Genomic DNA, 19,581 nt, shown 5'->3' on the forward strand with positions numbered 1-19,581 from the left:
GGACCTCCCATATCACCCTGACAACAGAGAGAGTAGCAGAGTTACACAACATGAACTCCCCTGTTTACACATGAGAGGACCTCCCATATCACCCTGACAACAGAGAGAGTAGCAGAGTTACACAACATGAACTCCCCTGTTTACACATGAGAGGACCTCCCATATCACCCTGACAACAGAGAGAGTAACAGAGTTACACAACATGAACTCCCCTGTTTACACATGAGTGGACCTCCCATATCACCCTGACAACAGAGAGAGTAGCAGAGTTACACAACATGAACTCCCCTGTTTACACATGAGAGGACCTCCCATATCACCCTGACAACAGAGAGAGTAGCAGAGTTACACAACATGAACTCCCCTGTTTACACATGAGAGGACCTCCCATATCACCCTGACAACAGAGAGAGTAACAGAGTTACACAACATGAACTCCCCTGTTTACACATGAGAGGACCTCCCATATCACCCTGACAACAGAGAGAGTAACAGAGTTACACAACATGAACTCCCCTGTTTACACATGAGAGGACCTCCCATATCACCCTGACAACAGAGCAAGATTCCATTAGAAACAAATATACACTTAATCATTTACACAGAGCAGCCAGAGATACAGTACCCTCCACAATTATTGGCACCTCTGCTAAAGTTGACTAAAACCGGTATAAAAAATAATCTGTTGGTGATTTATTGTAATCTCACAATGAAAAAAATAGGAAAAATCCAACCTTGAAGGGAAGCAAATTTATTTTGAGAAAAAGGAAAATCTCATAAAGAAATACATATTTTTAACTAAAACACATTGCTCACAATTATTGGCACCCCTGAAAAATCTTATAAACAAACCCTAACAGAAGCATTTTCCTATCTAATTTCAATTATTTAAGTTAATCAGAGTGTCTGTGAACTTTCAGAAGTAGTTCATGACTTTCTTTTTCACTATTGTATGAAAATAAAGTCACACAGAGGCTAAATCCTCTAGTCAATTTTCAACATCGGAAAGACAAGAGAATACACTAAATTTAAATAAAAAAAGAAAGTGTGTTGACATTTGTAAGTCAGAGAATGCCTATGACAACTAGGTACTTTGTTGAAAATGCCTATATTTACAGTTAAAACAAGTATTAAAAGGTTCTAAGGGACTGTACGATATTTACCGGGGGGGGGAGGGCCGGTCGTCAGGGGGGGGAGGGCCTAAGATAATTTTTTAAGCCTTAGGGGAAGGCCCAGGAGAAATGTTTTGGCCTGGGGGGAGGGCCGAGGAAAATTATTTTTTCCTGATCCGTGATATTTTTTTTCCCTGATCAATGATTTTTTCGATATTTTAAAAGGTTTGTAGGCCAAAACATGATTCACGTCTCTTTGACAGAGTGGGCGAGTCCAAAAAGTCGCAACCCTACCTGAATCTCCCACAACTCCCCACGTAAGCTTGCAGGTCACCCGCGGTTATGAGTTATAAATCAAATATTTTAATGATATTCGGGTCATTTGCAGGCGGGTCAGTTAAAATCAGGGCTTTGAACCGGTTCAAGGAACGAAAACGAAAACCGGGAACTTTTTGTATTTTACAGGGAACAGAAATGAAACCGGAAACGTTATTATTTTTTATGTTCTGGAACAGGAACACTTATTTGAAAAATAATGGTAACCGGTTAATTCGTTCCTCAAAGTTTTCGTTGCCTAATTAACTAAACACGTTACCATAACGGCTGAGGTTCACTTCCTGTGTGACATCACATCAGACATTCGCTGACTGAATGGAGAGAGAGCGGTGGATTACAAAGTCTCCACTCCACATCTTAAATAAGAGGTAAATTACGATCCATCGTTAATTAAAACGCTCATTCCAAACACAATATCAATAGCTATATTTGTCGACTCCACGTTAATGATGGACTAGCGAACATTAGGCCTACTGGATGGCCTTTCCCCCGACAGTTGGAATTTGTTGTTGCCCGAGTGGCATAACCACGTGTCTTAATAATGTTGTTATGTTTGTGTGGAAATTTTCTCTTTTAACAATAAACTACACATTTGAAATAATTGTAGGCCTATTTAATTATTATTATTATTATTAATATAATTATTATTATGTAATAATGGTTGTAATATTATTACATTTGGTTTAAGCTGGATGAGAAAGATGTGACATAATTCTATAGCATTAAACAGCTGACAGGAACGAAATTAACCGTTCCGGGAACAGTATTTTTTTGTTCTAACCGGTTCGGGAACGTCAATTTATTGGTGGAACTCTTAACCGGAAACGTTATAATTCCGTTTCTGTTCGGAACGAACCGATTGGAAAAAGAAATCGGTTCAAAGCCCTGGTTAAAATGAATTAAATATATATTTTCTACAAATAGGCCTACTTAAAATATCACGAGAAGGCTAGCGTCAATACAGTAAAGCATCAATACAGTAAGTCAACAGTAAAGAAGCTGAAGACGCGAGTTAAAATAATAAAGACACCCCTTCAGGAAAAGCGATATAGGCTATGGGAAATATTGGGAAAAGTTCTTAAAGAAGATGACAGTAGTACAAGTTATGGTCTATGTAGGCCTACTTCTTGCGAAGCCATTTAAAAGTATGACAGCCGAAACGGGCAGCCTGCAGGAATAAATCTTATGGCACAGACTACACAGCTATCTATCGGTATGTATAGGTTCGCGCATGCATAAAAGTTACCTTAGTTCGTTGTGTTTGTGACTTTAAACAGTGGATGTGCTTTAGTAAAGCTTTGTGCTTCATTCAGCATTTTAAACCAGTTCTTACGCTAACGTTTTGACCAGCAATGTATCTCTCTTGCCTACCTTGCCTCCCCATTTCTATTTTCGAAAGAAGTATGTCCATGGCCTTCAAATCTTATCCTATAGGTTAGAACACTATAACCAGGGGTGAAAGTAAGCCGGTACTGGCCGGTACGGAGTACCACTAAAATATTTGGAGAGGGTACGCCGTACCGGAAAGAAAACTATACTGTCGCTGAAAAATATAGCACTTTCAGCATGACAACACAACTGCTAACGTCAAATTACCAGAAGCAACACGTTTCCCCCAAAATATATTTCATATACATCGTTCTGAACTCTATCTGAATTGTGTCTAAACCTCCCATGCAGCTGGACAGACAACGAGCAAGCTATAGCGCGTACAGTAGCCTACAGTAATTGCGCCAACGTGCACTGGTATCCAAAGTGTTTTAGCAGACGGACGTTTCTTGGAAAGTCTCCCAAATAAAAAAAAACATACAGGCTAAAGAAAAATATGTTGATGTTTAATAGCCTATTCTGGTTTTATGTGTGCAGTGTTTTGCTGGAGAGACAAGAGTCAGACAGCGCGTGTACGGCTTAACCAGATCTTGCGCAGCAATAATGAAAGTGTTTTAGCGGACAGAAGTATGTTGCAGTCTCCCAAATAAAAAGGCATGACTCAAAGAAACGTGTTTCATGATATACAGTAGCCTATATAAAACAAACGATTGGAAGCGAGCAGAGTAACTAGGCTAAATAAATAAATAAATGTTGAAATTAAGTGTTTGCAATTTATTCATAATCAAAAACAGATACAGGTGGGTTAAAGAGTGATACTAGAGTGATAAGAAGTCCTAGTGAATGCTTGATAAGTAGACTATAATACAGTAAATAAACAAATTAATAAATAATAAATAATTAGGCTAAGTGAAATTTTCGGCGCGCGCAGATATAACTCTATATCATGGTACCACCAAGAAATAAAAACTACTTTCACCCCTGACTATAACACTATAGTGTTCTAATCCTTGGTGGTTGCGTGTGTGCTTGCGCTCTTATTCTCATTCTCTCTCCTGCGCAAACATTATGTCCTGCATGCCTCTACTGCATAAAGTTTCGCAAATAAATTAGTGGTAACACTTTATTTTAAGGTTCACATGTTCTTCTTTTCTATTGTTAACACCCTCCCAGCCTCTACTTTAGAACAGGGACCATATTTTGAATGAACAATGTATGCACTAGCAATATTAAGGGTAAAGAATGTCTGTATTGACCAGGAGTTATAGTCTAAACTGTTCCCATCATATAATTCTTAATAATAATAATGCCTGACTTTAGAATATGGAACCAATTCATGACTAATAAGTACATTCTGCAGAGGTATTACTAATGATAATGTGCTTGCTACCAAGGAAAGGAAAGTTCCACTTTAGAATGGGAGCCAATCTCCCAGTTATTAAGTGCTATTTCACACAGCAACCTGGGCAGTGAAATGCAGCAATGAGGTTGAGCCATACACTTGCTTATTCTACAACTGTTATCCTACTATTTGGGATTTATTCAGACAGTATACAAGTAGGTTATGCATATTCTATTTTGGTACTTACTACTAATTAGTATGTAGAGATCAAGGCTTACAAGGTCATTATTAAGATTATATCAATAATAAAGGCCTAATTCGTCATGAACAAGAAATTTGTGAATACACACCTAACAAATGGTTAATGTTGCCTAACACATGCCTTACAAGTCACTAATACAGGTATTAATTAGGTATGTATTGGTGGCTAACATGTGAACCTTAAAATAAAGTGTTACCAAATTAGTTTGTTTTACAGAAATGGACTACGCTATAACCAAAAGCACACATTTTGTAAATAAGCGGGTCGGGTATAATTTTGTCCTAATTAATATTCGCGTTGCGAGTTGCGGTCTGACCAAACCCGCGCAACACTGGTTTGTAGCCCCGTGTGTGTGTAGGCTATGTGTGCTTATGACATTTGCTGGCCGTTTTAACCTTGTAAACGTCATTTTTCGACCAGTTTTATTTGATTCACGTAGGGGGGAGGGCCTAGGAGAATTTTTTTGAGCCGGGGGGAGGCCCCTGGAAAAAAAAAATTGACCAGGGGGGAGGACCAGGCAGAACATTTTTAACCCGATCGTCTGGCGACCGGCCCTCCCTCCCCGCTAAATATCGTACAGTCCCTAATCATCTGGAAATGTAACAAACATGCTTGGACAAGGACCCATGGTTATCTTGTCCCCACGTACAGTATGGAGGATGGTAAGATTCCATAAGAACCACTATTAGAGAGTTACAGACAAAAGTATCATCTTGGGGTCACCAAGTCCCTCAAAAAGTCTTCAAAACTGACCTCACTTCTAATAGATTATTTAGAGGGCATGCCAGGTAAAAGCCTATTTAATTACCAATGTAAACAGCAGGAGTTACTGAATGGTACAGTGACTTTGTCTGGAAGTGTGGTCTATTGTCAGATGAAATGAAAATTGTGCTCTTTGGCTAGAAACACTTTAGGTGTGTTTGGCATACATATAAGAATGGCTATACTGAAAATAACCCCATGCCTAATGAGAATTATGGTGGAGGGGCTGTGCTATTGTGGGGCTGTTTTTATTGCCAAAGGCCTTGGGAACCTAATTAAGGTGCATGGTATCATGAACACCAAGAAAAACCTGAACATTTTCAAAGGAAATCTGTCAATCTCTGCCAAGACACTAAAAGTTGGTCATGATTGGATCATTCCTCAGATCAATGAACCAAAACAAATGTCCAGATCAAAACAAATATGGTTTGCTGAACACCAAATGTTCAGGAAACCATAGAGAGAGAGAGAGAGAGAGAGGAGAAGTGTGCGTGTGCGTGTGTGTGTGTGTGTGTATGTGTGTCCCCTTTTCCTCACCTGTTCTATCCGAACAGTGTTGGTGCAGATATCATCAGCAGAGGAGGATGCGTTGCCACAGGCAACCACTGATGTCTGCACTTCCTGAAGAGGCTGCTCACCTGGAAAGGGGGAGAGAGAGAGAGAGGGATGAGGAAGAGAGAGGGATGAAGAAGAGAGGGGGGAGAGGGAGAGAGAGAGATGAGGAAGAAAGAGAGGGAGAGAAAGAAAGAGAGGGATGAGGAAGAGAGAGAGGGGGGAGAGATGTATGGTAAAGTCAAAGAGAGGTAGAGATAAATGCATACATTGTCCAATTGTCTCGACTTTGACTTCTCAACACATTCAGTCACACACACACACACACACACTCTTGTTCTCTCACACACACTCACACTGACACACACACACACACACTCTCTCACACACACACACATACTCTTGTTCTCTCTCACACACACACACACACTCTCTCTCACACACACACCCCACACACTCTCTCTCACACACAGACACTCACACACATACTCTTGTTCTCTCTCACACACACACACACACACACACACACTCTTGTTCTCTCACACACACACTCTCTCACACACACACACATACTCTTGTTCTCTCTCACACACACACACACACACACACACACACTCTCTCTCACACACAGACACTCACACACATACTCTTGTTCTCTCTCACACACACACACACACACACACACACACACACACACACACTCTCTCTCTCACACACACACACACACACACACACACACTAACCTGTGGTGTTGCCCCAGCCTGCAACCCAGCAGGTGGTTCCCGTGGCGATAGTGGCCCCGCCCCGCTCCACACAGATTGGCTGGATGAAGTTGGAGAGGGTGGGCTTACTGGACAGCTGCAGCATGGCTACGTTATCGCCTGATAGGGTGCTCAGAGTGATGTTGGCCACGCCCACTGACACCTCATTGGGGTTGGAGCCGTTCTGTCTCTGGCGGCCCAGAAACACCGTCCAATTGGACGCTGAAGGAGACCTGGGGGAGGAGTTAAAGACAAACTTAATCATACTACACTGTGTCACAGTCATAATCACATAAATATTATTTCAGATTAGATTAGATTAGATTCAATGATAATCAGATACATATTATTTTAGATTAGATTAGATTAGATTCAATCATAATCATATACATATTATTTCAGATTAGGTTAGATTAGATTCAATCATAATCATATACATATTATTTCAGATTAGGTTAGATTCAGCTTTATTGTCATTGTGCAGAGTACAAGTATAAAGACAATGAAATGCAGTATAACTCTGATATGAGGCCCCTGTTTCCTTATGGGAGTCAAACATGGCTGCATGTTGCTCTGGTGCATTTGTTTCATGAAGGTTTTTAACCCTTAGAACCCCATCTATTCTAATGGATCATGAAGGTATTTAAATATGACCTCTAATGGATCATGAAGGTATTTAAATGTGAATTCTAATGGATCATGAAGGTATTTAAATATGAACTTTAATGGATCATGAAGGTATTTAAATATGAACTTTAATGGATCATGAAGGTATTTAAATATGAATTCTAATGGATTGAAGGTATTTAAATATGAACTCTATTCCAATGGATCATGAAGGTATTTAAATATGGACTCATGAACCATATGTGCTTTGCTTTTTATCTCGAGAGGGTCCAGGGTTTGTGTGTATATGTGTGTGTGTGCGTATATGTCTATAGTGTGTGTGTGTGCATAAGGTGCGTACTCCTACCTAGAGAAGCAGTTGGCTGATGTGAGGACGAGGTCCTCACCGACCAGAGTTCCTCCGCACACGTGTGCACCGCGTTCCGTACTGTGCAGACTGGCCATCCAGGGCCACACCCCCGCCGCCACGTCCGATCCACCAATCAGACGCGAGTTCAGAGCCGCCTGTCCACATACCACCGCTAGGGGGGCAGGTATAATCAAACACACAGATGGGACACACACACTTAGCTTGGGATTTCTCAGGAACAGAGGCGTGTAGAAATACACGGTTTGCACCCACCGAGAGCTTAAAGTCTCACCTTTTAATCGAGCCATTGTATGTGTTCATAGCTATAACACAGAATATGCTGTGGCTGTACAAAAATCATCAACAATGGTCTAGATTGCTGGCACTCTACACAGGGGCGCAACTACCCATTTTTGAGGGGTATGCAACAACAATATTGGCGCCCCCCCCCCCCAAAAAAAAAACAAAAAAAACACACAAACTAAAGCAAAACAAAAGACCAATAATTTACACTATTACTGTGTATTAGTGTCTATTGAATATGTTTTTAAAGAAATGTTGCCAATTTGATGTTTAACTTGATGTTATACTTGATAAGTATTGATAAATGGTGCATTGCCACTTTAAGAGAGTCTAAACGGTTCTCATAACGTCCTTTTGCCAGCTAATGCTCACAATGGATAAGGCTGATAGGCACTCTAGCCTTGTTTGTTTGCACCACATTGACAACACAATATTAAGTTATTACAAGGAGCCTTCATTGTTAGGATATGGAAAAATGTAATGAGTTACTGCTAGCATGACATTTCTGTTTGCAGTTGGCCATTAACAGTGCAGTATGAGCATGGTAGCCACCTAGCTATCTGAATGGAATAGGCTGTTTCAATCGGCATTATGCTTAACAAACGCTAGTTAGTCTGTTAACGGTCATATTTGCAAGCCTCTAAGTACAGACGTCATCACTTTAAATCCTACCTGTTGCCTTTCACCGTCCACTTATTTAACTGCTGTTGCATCCCTTGACATGCCATCTCATTTTCCCTCTTTCTTTTTCTATTTTAAGTCGTCAACAGCTTTTTTTTGCTGCATCCATCTTTTTCCATAGACGGCAACTCACTACTCGTAGGCCTATCTGCTCGCCCAGCGCTCACGGCGCCCCCACTCCCTCTTCTATGTCAAACTTCTATAATGGAATCTTATGAGATAGGGCGCCTACTCTAGCCTGTTAGTCCTCTAAAATGTTATAGAACATTGAGAAAAAGTTGAAATGATTTAGAAACGGACAGCAGTAGCTACATATAGAAAATACCAAATATATATATATTTTTACCATGGCTTTGGCGCCCCCATGGAGCTGCGCCCCTATGCGCCGCATATAGTGCATACCCACTTTTTGCGCCACTGACTCTAGGACAAAGCTTCCAAAAACAGCTTGGCATTCAATGAGTTAATGAGTATATTCTAGTGTGGAGTTTGGGTAATGAGCCTTAATGAGTATATTCTAGTGTGGAGTTTGGGTAATGAGCCTTAATGAGTATATTCTAGTGTGGAGTTTGGGTAATGAGTCTTAATGAGTATATTCTAGTGTGGAGTTTGGGTAATGAGTCTTAATGAGTATATTCTAGTGTGGAGTTTGGGTAATGAGCCTTAATGAGTATATTCTAGTGTGGAGTTTGGGTAATGAGCCTTAATGAGTATATTCTAGTGTGGAGTTTGGGTAATGAGCCTTAATGAGTATATTCTAGTGTGGAGTTTGGGTAATGAGCCTTAAAGAGCATATTCTATAACTTTTACTTCTACCACCAGACCTGTCTACCCTCCACCAGACCTGTCTACCCTCCACCAGACCTGTCTACCCTCCACCAGACCTGTCTACCACCAGACCTGTCTACCCTCCACCAGACCTGTCTACCCTCCACCAGACCTGTCTACCACCAGACCTGTCTACCCTCCACCAGACCTGTCTACCCTCCACCAGACCTGTCTACCCTCCACCAGACCTGTCTACCACCAGACCTGTCTACCACCAGACCTGTCTACCCTCCACCAGACCTGTCTACCCTCCACCAGACCTGTCTACCCTCCACCAGACCTGTCTACCACCAGACCTGTCTACCCTCCACCAGACCTGTCTACCCTCCACCAGACCTGTCTACCACCAGACCTGTCTACCCTCCACCAGACCTGTCTACCCTCCACCAGACCTGTCTACCCTCCACCAGACCTGTCTACCACCAGACCTGTCTACCACCAGACCTGTCTACCCTCCACCAGACCTGTCTACCCTCCACCAGACCTGTCTACCCTCCACCAGACCTGTCTACCACCAGACCTGTCTACCCTCCACCAGACCTGTCTACCCTCCACCAGACCTGTCTACCCTCCACCAGACCTGTCTACCCTCCACCAGACCTGTCTACCACCAGACCTGTCTACCACCAGACCTGTCTACCACCAGACCTGTCTACCCTACACCAGACCTGTCTACCACCAGACCTGTCTACCCTACACCAGACCTGTCTACCCTCCACCAGACCTGTCTACCCTCCACCAGACCTGTCTACCCTCCACCAGACCTGTCTACCCTCCACCAGACCTGTCTACCACCAGACCTGTCTACCCTCCACCCCTCCACCAGACCTGTCTACCCTCCACCAGACCTGTCTACCCTCCACCAGACCTGTCTACCACCAGACCTGTCTACCCTCCACCAGACCTGTCTACCCTCCACCAGACCTGTCTACCCTCCACCAGACCTGTCTACCCTCCACCAGACCTGTCTACCACCAGACCTGTCTACCACCAGACCTGTCTACCCTCCACCAGACCTGTCTACCCTCCACCAGACCTGTCTACCCTCCACCAGACCTGTCTACCACCAGACCTGTCTACCACCAGACCTGTCTACCCTCCACCAGACCTGTCTACCCTCCACCAGACCTGTCTACCACCAGACCTGTCTACCCTCCACCAGACCTGTCTACCCTCCACCAGACCTGTCTACCCTCCACCAGACCTGTCTACCCTCCACCAGACCTGTCTGTGCTCCATGTGTGTGTCTGCGACGTGCTAATGAAGCTTCCACAGCAGCACGTGTCAGACTTGTCTGCTACGATTCACATGTTTACTCCAAGTCTGGTTTTATGACGGATGTCACTTCTTGGCTTTTGAAAGTCGTTCGACCAGCTAATCAGGTTGCGTTTTGCTCATGACTGTTCATACATTCCCTTCCCGTGGAAAGAAACAGCTTCCTGGTCATAAATCACATCACTACAACAAATAAACAACAAATAAAGTATAGTATAAATACTCTTTTGATCTAGTGAGGGAAATTTGGTCTCTGCATTTATCCCAATCCGTGAATTAGTGAAACACACTCAGCACACAGTGAACACACAGTGAGGTGAAGCACACACTAATCCCGGCGCAGTGAGCTGCCTGCTACAGCGGCGCTCGGGGAGCAGCGAGGGGTTAGGTGCCTTGCTCAAGGACACTTCAACCGTGCCTACTGGTCGGGGTTCGAACCGGCAAACCTCCGGTAACAGGTCCGAAGCGCTAACCAGTAGGCCACAGCTGCCTTGCCTACTACAAAACTACACAACTAAAACTCAACTACCACACAACTACTACACAACTAAAACACAGCCACAAATAAAAAAAAATGAAGCCGTTCGAGTATGTCGTGTACCCACCGGTAGAGGAAGAAAAATCAAGGACAAATCACTAACATAAAAGGCACTCTGCTTTAGATATGCATATGCACCACTTGGTGGTAGTTATAGTGGTGGTGGTGGTTGGTGTAAGGGTTGTATGGCGGTTGATGGTCGTGTGGTGGTGGTTGGTGTAGTTGTGGTGGTGGTGGTTGTAGTTGGGGTGATGGTGTTACTTACGTGCTTCTGTGGTGGGTGCAATGGTGGTGGTGGTGGTGGTGGTGGTGGTGGTGATGGCAGGCAGACCAGCACAGGTGGCAGTAAGGTCCGAGTCAGTCCCACTGGAGGTGAACGTGACGAAGCCCGGCTGGTTACTGGTGATCTGGGCGTTAATCCAGCTCTCAAACTGGGAGACGCGCGCGTACACCCCCGGGAATTCTGCCAGAGCACAGCCGATACCGAAGCTCACGATGCCGGACTGGACCCATGTGTTATTCTGCTTACTCACCATCGGACCACCAGAGTCTCCCTGGGAAACGGGTCAGAACGGACTAGTGTTACCATCCCATAATGCCAAAAACACAGTTACAGGCTCACCTGACACAGGTTAACTCTCACAGGCTCACCTGGTACAGGTGTAACCCACAGGGAAAATAAATATTAGGATATAAAATTAAATAGTTAAATAGATAAGTTCATAAATATGCTAATACTTAAATATGTAAAACTACATTCAATATTTGAATTGTTGTTGAGAACTTTCAAGAGTTTATTTGTAGGCATGCTAACCCATAGAACATTAAGACGGGCTTACAGCCAATCACAGTTCATACAGGGGTCCCCGGGTTTCTGAGTAGTGCACGAGAGTTGGAATTATAAGAGGCGCTGAGAGTAGCGTTAGTCAGGCTGACTACAGGTGAATTATAAGAGGTGCTGGGAGTAGCGTTAGTCAGGCTGACTACAGGTGAATTATAAGAGGCGCTGGGAGTAGCGTTAGTCAGGCTGACTACAGGTGAATTATAAGAGGCGCTGGGAGTAGCGTTAGTCAGGCTGACTACAGGTGAATTATAAGAGGCGCTGGGAGTAGCGTTAGTCAGGCTGACTACAGGTGAATTATAAGAGGCGCTGGGAGTAGCGTTAGTCAGGCTGACTACAGGTGAATTATAAGAGGTGCTGGGAGTAGCGTTAGTCAGGCTGACTACAGGTGAAAGGATCCAGATGTGAAAGATTATTTTGTAAATAAGCTATTTTGTTTTGGTATGCCAGTTGTTTATTCGGGAACTGTGTGTAATGAGTTTGTTTGTTTTGTAATAGTGTACAGACAAAAGTCTCATAAGTTAAGGGCTATAGCCGTGTGTCAGATGTGCAGCAGCTAGGATTCTAACAAAAACTAAAAGAACTGACCACATTACTCCAATTCTTAAGTCCTTGCACTGGCTTCCAGTAAGTCACATAATTGACTTTAAAGCACTATTGCTTGTTTATAAATCAGTAAATGGAGCAGGACCTAAATACCTGTCAGACATGCTTCAGCAGTACACACCTTCTCGTCCTCTTAGGTCCCAGGTGAAAAACCTGCTAGTAAAACCTACTGTTAGAACTAAACATGGTGAAGCAAAAAAGGCCCCAACTGTAGTCAGTTTTAAATCTAGACTTAAGACAAAACTGTTCTCAGATGCTTTCTGCTAACTGTGCCGAGTTACAAATTCTGAATCTGCCTTGATAATTATTCTACCTTGTCTTTTATTACTTTTTTTTACTACTTAGCCTTTGTTTTTGCTTACTAATTATTCTTTATTTTTAAATTATTTTACCTTGTGATTTATGTTTTCTTTTTATTATGATATTTACCTTTTAACTATTCTTTGACTATATTGCCTTTCTATGCTTTTATTTGTTATTTTTTGTTTGGTTTTGTTTATGTAAAGCACACTGAATGACCTTTGTGTATAAAAATGCGCTATATGAATGAATAAACTTGACTTGACTTGACTATTAATCGTACTCTAGTGTTTCTAAACCTTAACTTTGGCTATCTATTCATACTTTACTATGTAAACATATATCTATTTAATCATACTGCAGTACTTCTAGACCTAAACTTAGGCTATCTATTCATACTTCACTATTTCTAAACATAAACCTATTGGTAACACTTTATAATAACTACACACAATTCATCATTTATTAAGCCTTTGTTACTTATTAGTTAATGGATTGTTCATCATTAGTAATTTCTTGTTCATACATAATTTATAATCAGTAAAGCATTTGTTCACACAATTATAAATGGTTTGTTCATAGTAAATAAGCCTATATCTAAAATATGTTTATGAATTATTGTTAATACTTAATAAATTATGCAATATACACATGCACTAATGATTAATTAGGGTGAGGATACATATTTTATAAACCACTTCCTAATACTATAATTCATGATTAACTCAGGGGTTACAAGTGGTTAGTTAATGATATTTTGTGAGCTTATCTAAAGTGAGGACTTTCTATGCCTTGCACATTTTCAAATGAGTTGTAAAGATTACATTCACATCACAAGCGACGTACACAAGTCAATTAAATTGAAGGCCATTGACATAATAGTGAAAGCCTGGAATTGAACCCCCAACTTTTCAGGCTACTGCATGCTAGTCCAGCTCCTTATCCACTACACTACCTTGGCCCAGATAGAAACCCCTACAACTATGCTACACTACACACTGTTATTAAACATCTGTAAACTATTATTAAATGCTGTATTCTTCATTTGTAAAGCATTATTCCTACATTAATTCTCATCTGTTAAATCATGTTTACACACAGTTAAAAATGGTTTGTTCATAGTAAACACGCATATATATATTATATTTTAGAATTGACTGTTGTAATATCACTGGGCAGAGGTAGTGTAGTGGATAGGGAGCCGGGTTAACATGCAGTAACCCATAAAGTTCGGGGTTCAAACCCTGGCGTCCACCAATGTGGCCTTGCCCTTTATTTTCATTGACATGTGTAAGTCGCTTTGGGTGTCGGTTAAATGAATAAATGCAAGTGTAAACTTTATAACTCATTTGTAAATGTGTTGCAAGGCATAAAACGTCCTCACTTTAGATGAGCTCACAAAATATCATTAACTAACCACTTGTAACTCCTGAGTAAATTATTAATTATATTATTAGGAAGTGGTTTATAAAATACGTATCCTCACCCTAACTCAGGGGTCTCAAACTCCCGGCCCGCGGGCCAAATCCGGCCCGCGTCCGGCCCGCGACCTATGTCAAAATAATAATGTAATCCGGCCCTTGAGGGTATTTTTAATTGCGACAAACAATGATACTGATTAAAATAGACGATAGATCCAAGTACGGTGACAAATCTCATTTGTACTCTCTTTGTACTCTCATTATTTGCTAGACATCCAGAGCTTGATTCAAACCAAAATCGCTGCACAACGTTTTCAAGAAATACTTGTATTACACGCGAGAAACACAAAGACGTGCATTTGTAATGACGCGGAAGCGAATGAGGTGCGTCTTTTCGCGCATACCACGGTGTCCACTAAGCACACCATTATTTCGACCCTCTGCCCAACATAGCTTGGAGGTTGCAGTGGTAATCGTGATGATAGTGTCCGTAATGGACATGGTACAGACAGCAGGGGTTGTAGAAATAGGGCTTTGAAGAACTACAAAGTCACCCGCGATATAGGAACTGATTTGACCAGGATACTTTATTGTAGGCCTTGTGGTTATAGGCTAGTAATAGTTTACTATCGTTGGTATACATCTTAGGTGTTTTCCTGTTAATTTGTTGTGGGTAATGTGACAAAAAAAGAAAGTAAATCTGCTCAAATATGTTCATCCAGTTACTGAAAGGTGCATAATTTGCTTGCCATCCAGTGGCAAATTAGATGGGTAAATGTACCCCTTCATAAACTTTTGTTTATACTCAAAGATTTTTACATTTACAGTAGGACTTTATCTCTGATCACTTTCAAGCCATGGCCTTTTGAAATTTTTATATAAAAATCCAATGGTTGCTTTCTTAACCCTGACGCCTAGTTTGCCAGGTTTAAAACAGTTATGAGAGGAAAATATTTTTATTTGGTGTGAAACACACACATAGGCCTACCTGTTTTTATGCTTTTTTGTTTGTTTTTATAATTTGTATTAATATTTATTTAATCATTATTTTATTTATAAGCTAAGGTTGCTAGCACAGGTGTCTAAAAATAGATAAAAAGTCTTGCACTTTCTGTTTGTAGTTTTGTGTTTGAAAATACAGTATTTGAAAAAAACATTGCATTTTAGGAAATAGCCGTCCTTTTTTGTATTATTCTTTAACACTGACGTGGCCCTCCAACGAGATGACATTGGCAGAAGTGGCCCCCAGCTCATTTGAATTTGAGACCCCTGCCCTAACTGATCATTAGTGCATGTGTATGTAACAACTGTTAAATAATGGAAATATTACTTAATCAAAAACATATTATTGCATCATTTATTAAGTATTAACAATAATGTATATTATTAATTTATATTATATAACATATTTAAGATATAGGCTTATTTACTATGAACAAACTATTTATAACTGTATTTTATAGCATTTGTTATATTTATAACTATAACAAATGCTTTACTGATGATAAATTAGAAATTACTAATGATGAACAAACCATTACCTAATAAGTAACAAAGGCTTCATAAATGATGAATTGTGTGTAGTTATTATAAAGTGTTACAACCTATTCATACTGCAGTACTTCTAAACCTAAACTTAGTATATTGTATTTATTGATTGTTTTTTATAACCTGTTACTATTCAGACTATCTAGTCAGTTGGCAACTGATTGTACATTAGCTATACATAATTTATATATTCATTGTTAAACATACAGTATTTATATTTCACATTTATATATTTATTGTTATTTATATAACTTTCCCATATCCTTACCTTTGTTAGTAGAAATAAATTAACCATTGGTATTAAAACTGTGGTATTTGTCTTGATGAGAGGAGCTAGCTAGAGGCTCACCTGATACAGGTAAACTCTCATTTGATCACCTTACACGGGTACATTTTCACGTGGTCACCTGATACAGGTAACTCTCACATGATCACCAGTGATTTTGGGCTTGTTTCTTGTGAAGTTGCGGATTTTGGGGGCATGTTTTTTGTGTGGTATCTTTTGGGCTTGTTTCTTGTGAAGTTGCGTGTTTTGGGGGCATGTTTTTTTGTGCAGTATCTGCTTTTGGGCTTGTTTCGTACCTGTTGTTCCTGCGTGGAGCGCCTACACGTACACACATGGCATTTTAACCTCTGCGTCTGCGTACACACATGGCATTTTAACCTCTGCGTCTGTATACACACATGGCATTTTAACCTCTGCGTCTGCGTACACACATGGCATTTTAACCTCTGCCTCTACATCCACTCTGCACCGTAACTGTAGGCTCAAACTATTTGCTCTTGGGTCACTTGTGTTGGGCTTGTTCTCAGAGACCAGAAGGGTATTTCACAAAACCTAGATAAGGGATTAAGCTGGGATTTTTAGGTTATCCTGGATGAATTTAGCCTTGACTTGGTTTCACAAAAGAGATGGCACATAAGTTACCATGGGGATTTATTCTCTGCACCTAGCCTGGTCCCGACCAGGCTAACAGCCAAGCTAAGTTAATTCTAATGGTAATTATGTCGTCTTATTGGTTCTGCTAGATGTCATTCACATCAGACCTCCATGCTAATTTTTAAGGAGCTTTATTCCATTTATAAACTATTTGCTAAATGTATTTGCTCGCAAAACAAAACAGATTGTCTGCCTACTACCATATGGTTATTTTTTTAATTGTGATAGCCTTATAATTATTAACATAGGCCTAGGTACTCAGTGTTTGCTTATTTTATTGATAGACGTTTGATGAATAGCTTACTGTAGTTGATTGGAAGTGGAGGGGCAAGTTTTCGAAGGTATTTTCAACTACAATATTAATATTGGTATATCATACTATGTGCATATTTGCAGTGGCAAGCGCTTTCTTATTGACGTTGCGTTCCGAGACAAGGAAGCACTCACACGTGGGTGCATACGTAAATTTGCATTCAGTTGGTCTACCACGCCTACTCCTGCTGTTTTACAGAAATAGCCATGATTCCCCATTCCAAAAAGGACAACTTTACTTAATTGTTAGTCTATGTCAAAAGCCGTTGTTCACTTTGTGTGAATGACGCTATTTTCCGCGTCTTTTTTATTCCAACCGTGGGCACTTTGGAGCAGAAACGAGAACGCGCACACATCCTGAATTACTTACACCTGGCTTGACATAGTCGCTCCTACTCATCCTGGATTGGCATTAGTGAAACGAGTTGAGCTAGGATGACCAGACAACGCTATGTCAAACCTCGCTTTATCACTTATCTTGGATGTCTTAATTCTGCCTTTGTGAAATACCCCTCTGATACAGGTAAACTCTCTGTAGGAGCCAGTTTGAGTTTATGTTCATTTAAATTAGTGTGCTATTGGAGCACTGGTATATTTGTTAGATTTGGGGTCCTTTATTTTGTAGGTACTTTTAGTTTGACAGGCGGTGAGAAGGTTTTGAAGTTAAAGATGGCCGCCTCTCACCTTTGACCCCAAAAAACCTAGAACAAAGAACAAGCTGTTGGAATGTATTGAGCATACAGTTCTTTACAATCGCTATTGAATCGCTATAGGATCGCTATTGGATTACTATTGGATTACTATTGAATACCTTTTGGACATTATTTTTGATCTTAAGTTGTGCCTTTTTCAACCATGATTTTTCAACCACTTACCAATCGTTTGTTGGATTACTGGAGTCCATGCTTTGTCTGCTACTACCAACCTGCTTGCCTGCCTATCTGCCTGCTACTACCAACCTCCTTACCTGCCTGCTGCCTGCCTTGCCCTGCTTACCTGCCCTGTTCACCTACCTGCTTGAATCCCATCTCATCCACCTGTATTAAGGTACAATTTAAGTTTCTCTTTTTGGATAGCTTGTCAAAGAAGCAAAGCAATACATCCCAGCTAAGAGTGGCCCGCCACTACACTCTCATGTGATCACCTGACACAGGTAAATAGTTACAGGCTCACCTGATACAGGTAAACTCTCATATGATCACCTGACACAGGTAAATAGTTACAGGCTCACCTGATACAGGTAAACTCTCATATGATCACCTGACACAGGTAAATAGTTACAGGCTCTCCTGATACAGGTAAACTCTCAGTCACATGATCATGATCCCCTAATACAGGTAAATAGTCACATGATCCCCTAATACAGGTAAATAGTCACATGATCATGATCACCTAATACAGGTAAACTCTCATATGATCACCTGACACAGGTAAATAGTCACATGATCACCTGACACAGGTAAACTCTCATATGATCACCTGACACAGGTAAATAGTCACATGATCACCTGACACAGGTACATAGTCACATGATCACCTGACACAGGTAAATAGTCACATAATCACCTGACACAGGTACATAGTCACATGATCACCTGACACAGGTAAACTCTCATATGATCACCTGACACAGGTAAATAGTCACATGATCACCTGACACAGGTACATAGTCACATGATCACCTGACAGGAGTCCTTGCCTCCCTCGTCCGTCCCGGCACAGATCATGTTGTCTGTGATGCGGATGTTCCGCACGCTGTACCGGCAGAAGCAGTTCCTGTTTCCCACGACGGGCACCTCCACTTCCTGTAGCGTCTGGGGTGAGGGGAGGGGCACTAGGGGAGACAGCGACCAATCAAAGTGTGTCTTACTGCACAGAGTCAGCATAAATCCACAGCAGTGTTCCATAGCAGGGATGAAGAGGTGTGTGTGTGTGTGTGTCTGTGTTGAGTGTATGTGTGTGTGTCTGTGTTGAGTGTGTGTGTGTGTAAGAGTGTGTGTGGGTGTGTGCGAGGGTATGGGTGTCTGTTTTGAGTGTGTGTGTGTGTTGAGTGTGTGTGTGTGTGTGTGTGTGTGTGTGTGTGTGTGTGTGTGTGTGTGTGTGCTCACCTCCTGATCTAATCGTGCCCCAGCCGGTCACCCAGCTGTCCGTGCCCCTGTTGAAGGTGCTGCTGGCCGCTGCCAGGCAGACGGGGCGGATGTAGTTGGTGAAGGTGACGGAGGAGGACAGTTGGAGGAGGGCCGCGTCGTTATCGCTGGTTGAGGGGTTGTAATTGGGATGTCTGATGACCCTAGTGACGGTCCTGGAGACCTCGTTGGCGTTGCTGCCCTCCTGAGTCTGCCGTCCGAGGAAGATGGTCAGACCAGCGGTGCTGGTGCTGCAGAGGGAGAGGAGGAGGCGTCCACAAGTAAACAACTCAGATCATAAGTATAAACAACTCACATCATAAACATAAACAACTCGGATCATAAGTATAAACTCTTTTGATCCCGTGAGGGAAATTTGGTCTCTGCATTTATCCCAATCCGTGAATTAGTGAAACACACTCAGCACACA

General features: G+C 41.5%; 1 protein-coding gene across 3 annotated transcripts in view; it reads right to left on the reverse strand.

The window, feature by feature from the left end:
- LOC143137450 (serine protease 33-like) overlaps positions 1-19,581 on the reverse strand; it is a 34,477-nt gene that overhangs the window by 4,119 nt on the left and 10,777 nt on the right. The window contains exons 4-10 of one of the 3 annotated variants that reach the window (XM_076297646.1): positions 19,134-19,402; positions 18,708-18,859; positions 11,323-11,611; positions 7,430-7,604; positions 6,439-6,689; positions 5,681-5,781; positions 150-245 (exon numbers count right to left, since the gene is read on the reverse strand). In XM_076297646.1, the coding sequence (XP_076153761.1) occupies positions 165-245; positions 5,681-5,781; positions 6,439-6,689; positions 7,430-7,604; positions 11,323-11,611; positions 18,708-18,859; positions 19,134-19,402 (1,318 nt within the window). In that variant the 3' untranslated portion in view covers positions 150-164. Of the gene's footprint in view, positions 1-149; positions 246-453; positions 550-5,680; positions 5,782-6,438; positions 6,690-7,429; positions 7,605-11,322; positions 11,612-18,707; positions 18,860-19,133; positions 19,403-19,581 lie in introns of those variants that run through there. The other 2 variants (XM_076297647.1, XM_076297645.1) reach the window with 2 other exon arrangements.

The sequence above is a fragment of the Alosa pseudoharengus genome, unplaced genomic scaffold (genome assembly GCF_046254945.1).
Source record: "Alosa pseudoharengus isolate Yale_2024_CS ecotype anadromous, Long Island Sound unplaced genomic scaffold, YU_APseudo_1.1 YU_APseudo_1.1_scf_21, whole genome shotgun sequence".
NCBI lineage: Eukaryota > Metazoa > Chordata > Actinopteri > Clupeiformes > Clupeidae > Alosa > Alosa pseudoharengus.